The sequence below is a fragment of the Engraulis encrasicolus genome, chromosome 12 (assembly GCF_034702125.1).
Source record: "Engraulis encrasicolus isolate BLACKSEA-1 chromosome 12, IST_EnEncr_1.0, whole genome shotgun sequence".
NCBI lineage: Eukaryota > Metazoa > Chordata > Actinopteri > Clupeiformes > Engraulidae > Engraulis > Engraulis encrasicolus.
Genome location: NC_085868.1, coordinates 4,267,993 through 4,274,774, shown reverse-complemented (window position 1 = coordinate 4,274,774; position 6,782 = coordinate 4,267,993). Strand labels below are relative to the sequence as shown.

The following is a 6,782-nucleotide window of genomic DNA, read 5'->3' as shown; positions in this document are numbered from 1 at the left end:
AATTTAATAAATTCTTGGTTACATTTAATAAAAGTGCTTTAATAGTATTTTTTACAGTGTTGATTTCTCCGTTTTGGGGATTTTCTGTCATAATTTTAGCATCCAGATATCAACAGGATGTGTTCATTTGTGAAAATGCATGTTTCTTATCTTGTGTTAACTGCTCATTTCTTATAATAATGATGATAATAATAATAATAACTTTATTTGCATAGCACAAGTCATACAAGGAATACAGCACAAAGTGCTTCACAACATGGAAAAAAAATAATCAGAAAAAAAGTAGCTGAAATGTAATTTTTTTTTAAAAGTATAAATTGTGGCAGCATCAAGAAAGAGGGGGGTGGGGTGGGAGGGGAATGGGGAGAGAAGGGGGGTGGGGGATGTAGATAGGGAACACGTCACTTAAAAGGGAAAATGTCGCCTGGTGCTAAACTATTATCCCTATAGTCCCCGGTAGCAACAAGGGTGAGGAAAAACTCCCTTATTTGTTTGAGAACATTAATGTGGGGGAAAAAAAGAGACCTGTGTATATATTTCGACTCCCAGTGTTGATTTCTCCATTTTGGGAATATTTGGGCCATTGTATAGCTTCAAATGATTGCATTTGCATTTTATTGCCTTTGTTCTATCTTCAACTTATTCGTTTTTCATTTTTACTTGATTGTGAAGAGCTTTATGTGTCTTGATGTGCAATTGGTTAAAAAAAAAAAAAAGCAAGACAACGCATTTTCCCCCACCACATTACATTTATTAAAAACTGTTGGGATCACAGTGACTCTCCAAGTGTTTGTAAATGGTAAATGGATAGATGAAAAAAATCACCTGTAGCCTATGCCTTGCATATACTGTAGTGCAGCTAAATAAGTGTCTACACCCAGATTGCGTGATGACAGTGGGTCAACAGCACCCTGAAGCTGTGCAAATTCCTCTGGGCTCAGTGGACACTCAATTTCTGGGACATGGATTCCAGAATTGGGAACGCTGGGTGCTAGGCCACTGCTCTCCCAGTCTATGTCTGGAATGTGAAGAACCTGCCAGATTAAAAATATTACACTATAATTACACATATCCCATGCAATGCAAATGCATACATATTTACAGTACATGTTTAAAATAAGGTTTATGGTTCAGAGATTATCACCTCGTCACACTCAGGAGACTGGTATTCTTGCCCCAAGTGCCACAGCTGATTGGGTGTGAGGTTTCCTTCTGTGGTGATGGGATGGTCATCCCAACCATCCTTGAATGTGTCCAGGTGGAACTGAATAAGAGGGATGAAGGCGTAGTGGCAGCAAAAAAGCTGCAGATCACTGGACAAATGAAGAAGGCCGTCTTCTTCCAGTTGATGCAGTACATCATAGAAGCGGCTGGTGACTGCTATGTATACATCACGCCATAACCGCTCGATCCTGCTTAGAGCAAAGGTGGACAGTAGGTATGAAAACTTGCATTGCAAAACTAAGTAGATTTAAACGCATACAACTCTTCAAAATAATAGCAGCGTGAGTAAAAAGTTAAATAAAACCCAAAATCCTGAAATAGTTTTTATTTCAATGCATTGGGGACAATGCCCATTACATTCTAAATCAAAACATGAAGAAAAAAGCAGAAATGATTTTATTAAGAGAAAATGAAGAAAAATGAACATCGGGCTGTTAAAAAAAAATAGCAGCGTCTGCATTTTACTTTATGAACTCAAACATTTACTGTATAAACTGAAAAATATCCAGGATTCAGCATTCCTATGAATCACTTAACTAATATTTAGTTGTATAGCCACTGTTGCTGAGACCTGCTTCACATCTGTGTTGCATGGAGTCGGCCAACTTTTGGCATCTGTGAAAAGGTATTCCAGCCCAGGATGATGCCATAATTCTGCATTTCTTGGTTTTGCATTACAAACAGCATTTTTAATGTCACCCCACAAGTTTTCCTTTGGATTAAGGTCCGGGCATTGGGCTGGCCACCCCATGACTTTAGTTTTGTTAGTCTGGAACCAAGAAGCTGCTCGCTTACTGGTGTGTTTGGGGTCGTTGTCTTGTTGAAACACCCATTTCAAGGGCATTGCCACTTCAGCATAAGGCAACATGACCTCTTCAAGTATTTTGATGTATCCAAACTGATCCAAGATCCCTGGTATGCGATTAACAGGCCCGGCACCATAGTAAGAGAAAAATCCCCATAGGATTGCAATGGGGATTTTTCTCTTACTATGGTGCTGGGCCTGTTAATCGCATACCAGGGATCTTGGATCAGTTTGGATACATCGAAATACTTGAAGAGGTCATGTTGCCTTATGCTGAAGTGGAAATGCCCTTGAAATGGGTGTTTCAACAAGACAACGACCCCAAACACACCAGTAAGTGAGCAGCTTCTTGGTTCCACACCAACACAATTAAAGTAATGGAATGGCCAGCCCAATCCCCGGACTTTAAACTGATAAACAACTTGTGGGGTGACATTAAAAATGCTGTTTGTGAGGCAAAACCAAGAAATTCAGGGGAATTATGGCATCATCCTGGGCTGGAATACCTGTTCACAGATGCCAGAAGTTGGTCGACTCCATGCAACACAGATGTGAAACAGGTCTCAGAAACAGTGGCTATACAACTAAATATTCGTTTAGTGATTCATAGGAATGCTGAATCCTGGATATTTTTTCAGTTTAATGAAATGGTAAATATTTGAGTTTGTAAAGTAAAATGCAGACGCTGCTATTTTTTTGAACAGCCTTATGTTCATTTTTCTTCATTTTCTCTGAAGTAATGAAATACTTTCTGCTTTTTTCTTCATGTTTTGATTTAGAATATAATGGGCATTGTCCCCAATGCATGGAAATAAAAACTATTTCAGGATTTTGGGTTTTATTCAACTTTTTACTCACGCTGCTATTATTTTGAACGGAGTTGTATCAAAACGGCTGACTATGAATGCAGACAGCGTAAGTGGTAATATTCTATCAGTTTTAAATTACCTCTGGTTGTGCACACTCCTTCCAGCAATAAAGCTGTTTCTTTCAGTTCCCCTGACAGAGAACATCAGCCGGGCCACATCAACGTTCTCCACTCCATGATCCGCCCGAACCCTGGCATTTTTTTTTTTTTAATTATCAGAAATGGTGATATTGAGCATGTGTATTGGATTATTGCTGAAATTGCACAAATGCACAATTGTCTTGATCTTGGGATTGGTGTTGCAGGTTCGCATACCATCCTACCTCTGGTTAAGCAAGACACGTAATGCTACAATGCTTGAGGGACTTACTCCTTAAACATACTGTATTGAAGTTGCTCTGGACAAGTATTTTGGCCAAATGTAATGAAATACTATTTACCTCAGTGGGAATCCAAAATTTTGTACAGCGTCAGTGAAGAATGCCAGGGTTGTTGAGGCCAAATTGTTATTGGAAACACGTAGGTACATGATCTTAACAAGTGGAAAAAAGCAAGGAAGGGAAGGAAGAAATCATTCAGACTATTTCCATTCCACCACAGCGTATTAAAATGGTTATGAAATACAATCTGAATTGTAATGTCCTCTGGAGTTGCTCAAGGTAGCCGTCTGGGTCCACTTCTTACATAGGCTACATGCAGCCACTCCGCAGCAAAAGGGCAGGGCCTAATCAAACAACCGCTTAACCTTTCTATTTGATATTACCAAATGGACGAGCAACAACAACAAAAAAAACATATTGGCCCTTAAAGGAATAGTGTGGCGCAAAATGAAAATTTGACCATCAAAAGGTCATGTGATGACGTGTATAATGATGAAGGATTCTGGTCAAGACCGCAGCATTCCAAAGTTATCAATTTTTGAGTTTTAAGCAAAAAAAAAAAAAAAAAAGATTCCTATGTTAGTGAATGGGGCCAAATTCTATGATCTCAGAAATCAGTTGTTTTCTGCAATAAACAAGCTCAAACACACTCCAAACTTCAATGGTGTCATAACAAGGGTGTTATCAGTCAAACTGAGGCAAGTTGTTTTGGCCCCATCCATTAACATATGAATCGTCTTTTTTTTTCTCTAAAAACTCAAAATTTAATAACTTCGCAATGCTGCGACCTTGACAAGAATCAAACCTCATCATACATATGAAATCACATGACCATTCAATGGTCAAATGTTCATTTTGCGCCACACGATTCCTTTAAGACAAATGCAATGGTGCTATATAAATACACATATTATCATTATTATTGTTGTAGTTCATAATGTATATGATGTATGATCTGTGTCGGAACAATTTCACACAGGGCCCCGGGTAGGGTGACCACCTCCTCGTTGGCCCAAGGAGGGACAAGGAGTGTTTTTGTGGGACAAAGTGGGACGCCACCCGGTGCGGTGGTCAATGGTCAGAATAAGTTAACACTTATGTGGATATTGGGGGTGAATTTATATGCCCCCATCACTCACCAATAATGTGGGACATGTTCTGAGTTTGTGGGACGCCTTAATTTTGCTTCCAGCGCTGTACGCGACAACGCAAAGTGGGACGGTTGGTCACCCCCCGGGGCAAAACACTGAAAGGGCCCCCCACATGGCTTGCTATGGTCATAATAGGGCCCCTATCACCAATACAGAAGGGCCCTGCCCCCAGGGGCAAATGCCCTGCTTGCCCCATCTCCCCCCCTATAGCTCCACCCCTGTGTATGATATCAAACAGCCAAGCTGTCACCTTGACCAAAGGTAATACCAAGACACCTGTATATGAAAGATGATCTGAACACATTAACACTAAAATGGAACATTATACTTGGTACCTTTCTGGAGTAGCCGTCGATGCCTCCAAAGATCACAATATTGTACCTTCAATGATTGGATGGGAGGGAGATGGGGGGGGGAAGTAGTTATAATCCAATATGTCTACAAAAGTTGTAATTTTACAGTGCATTGTGATCATAGGCCAGCCATTGTTAGAGTAGAGCAGAGTAAAGTTAACTTCATTTGCATGTTGTAACATTCTTATATACTGTATGTATAACATACGGTAGCTCCTGTATTCTCTAAAAAAAAAATCACATTTGAAATGGGCATCTCCTTAATCATTAAGGAGATAGCCATTTGAAATGTGATTCATTTTTGCCTACCCAAAACATACTCAGACAAAGAGAGAGACAGTTCATGCTTATTTTACTTACCGTATCAATTTATGATTGGTATCAATGTGCACCAAGGACCTTGGACTCGGGACTGAGTAAGTTCTCCTGACAACACAACGCAGCTGTGACATCCTGGACACAATGCTGATTGTGTCAACACGGTGCATAGAGGCTCGTAGCCTCTCCCACTGCACTGTATGCCCCTGCGCCCTTAACAGACCTTTCATCATTCTATAACCAGCATTTGGGAAGTTTGTGTGAATTTCTGACACTAGGGAATCCAGTTCCTCATCATCAAGCCTGCTGTACTTTTCCCTTACTGATGATCCCCATTCTGCCATACGCCTGTGTATTGTATATCTAGATGTTCCTAACAGCTTGGCAATACATGTCACAGGTAATCCTAGGGCCAGAAGGTGTGTGGTATATTCCTCAGAAATGATCTGCCTTGGGCGACCAATAGCACCTGTTTCATGGGCTGCCATCCTAATCTGTCTCTGGCTGCTATTTTGGGTGCAGGCCAGCTGATGTGCATGTGCAAGGGCATCCAATATGTTCTGGGGAATCTCTATCTGGCCTGAAACAGCACTGAGCACAGTCAGTTCCTGTGAACAAACAAATTCTAAGTAGTCATGGTCCAGAGGGACACGATTAAGCCAACTGGATAGCCTAGTGTACAGTCGATCAAAAAGGTGGTCGAGTAACAATTGCTGAAAAAAAAGAAAGAAAGAAAAAAGGTGTTTGCAAGATATCAATAACATATGTGAATAACAGTGATCTATCCGATTGCATAACATTACAATGTCGAGGTATTTAATTTGAAGTAAAGCAGTGCATTCAGCATACCAGCAAAACACGCCTGCATGTAGCCTATTATCGTTCATACTCACTATTTAACGAATGTAGTTCAGTTCACATGGTCTCAAATGAAAATACACATTAGAACAAAAATAATAACTAGTTATTACGATGGTTAGCAGGCTACGGTCATAACCAGTGACCACGGTCGCGGTTACATAGGTAACATTATAGCTACATTAGCTCGCATTAGTTAGGTAGACTCGAATGTAAGGATCCTTAGCCTAGGGCTATCTTACTAAAATATTTATTCTATTAGTGGTGTTGCAAATACAGAGGAATGTAAATGGAAAGACAGACATTGACATTTACCTGTCGTTGCTCGGCCATGTTTGGACCGTCAAGAAACGCGCCGTTTCTCCCTGCCTGGCCGCCTCCCCCGTGCCCCCGCCCCCCGTAACCCACTCCTCCCCCCCGTAACCCCCTCCTCCCCCTACCACACTCTACACATGCAGATGTGTTTTCCCCTTCAAGTGCATATCTGTTTTGCCACACACAGGTTGCAAGATATGTTGCAAAACTCGCGGCGCCGAGATTTTTGGTTGGAGGCGCGAAGTTGTGGTTGTATCTGTCATTATAGATGTGTGGCATCACTAGCCATGGCAATATTAATCTACAAATGTATTAATATTTTTATCCCGTGTGTGTGACAATTTTCCACAGGTGAACATTTCAGTCTGCAAGTTCGTACATTTTTTTCAAGCAAGTGCGTGTGTTTTTTCACTGCAACTGCAAATATAATCCGCAGGAATATGCAAATTGGATTTGCAATCGCAAATTTCTGTTCTACACATTCTCGACTTCTTTCATACAAGTGCTCAA

The 6,782-nt window shown here is 40.7% G+C and overlaps 1 protein-coding gene across 3 annotated transcripts; it reads right to left on the bottom strand.

The window, feature by feature from the left end:
- Nucleotides 1–346: 346 nt before the first annotated feature.
- LOC134459214 (uncharacterized) lies at nucleotides 347–6,359 on the bottom strand. 3 transcript variants are annotated; one of them, XM_063211515.1, is made up of 7 exons: nucleotides 6,273–6,325; nucleotides 5,142–5,812; nucleotides 4,764–4,809; nucleotides 3,338–3,429; nucleotides 2,978–3,088; nucleotides 1,145–1,415; nucleotides 347–1,034 (listed from the first exon to the last, which is right to left on the bottom strand). In XM_063211515.1, exons 1-7 carry the CDS (start codon nucleotides 6,288–6,290, stop codon nucleotides 822–824), a joined length of 1,422 nt encoding a protein of 473 aa, XP_063067585.1. In that variant the 5' UTR covers nucleotides 6,291–6,325; the 3' UTR covers nucleotides 347–821. The 3 variants fall into 3 exon arrangements, with proteins under 3 accessions (XP_063067585.1, XP_063067583.1, XP_063067584.1); XM_063211513.1 differs by having other exon boundaries at nucleotides 5,142–6,359; XM_063211514.1 differs by having other exon boundaries at nucleotides 349–1,034; nucleotides 1,145–1,412; nucleotides 5,142–6,359.
- Between the last annotated feature and the right edge of the window lie 423 nt (nucleotides 6,360–6,782).

Excerpts from the sequence above, each read along its gene's own strand:
- LOC134459214 (XM_063211513.1), bottom strand. The coding sequence starts at position 5,986 with ATGAACGATAATAGGCTACATGCAGGCGTGTTTTGCTGGTATGCTGAA. Across the intron at positions 4,810-5,141 it reads ACCAATCATAAATTGATACG|GTACAATATTGTGATCTTTG; the intron begins GTAAGTAAAATA and ends CAATCATTGAAG. Across the intron at positions 1,416-2,977 it reads AGGAGTGTGCACAACCAGAG|CAGGATCGAGCGGTTATGGC; the intron begins GTAATTTAAAAC and ends CTTTGCTCTAAG.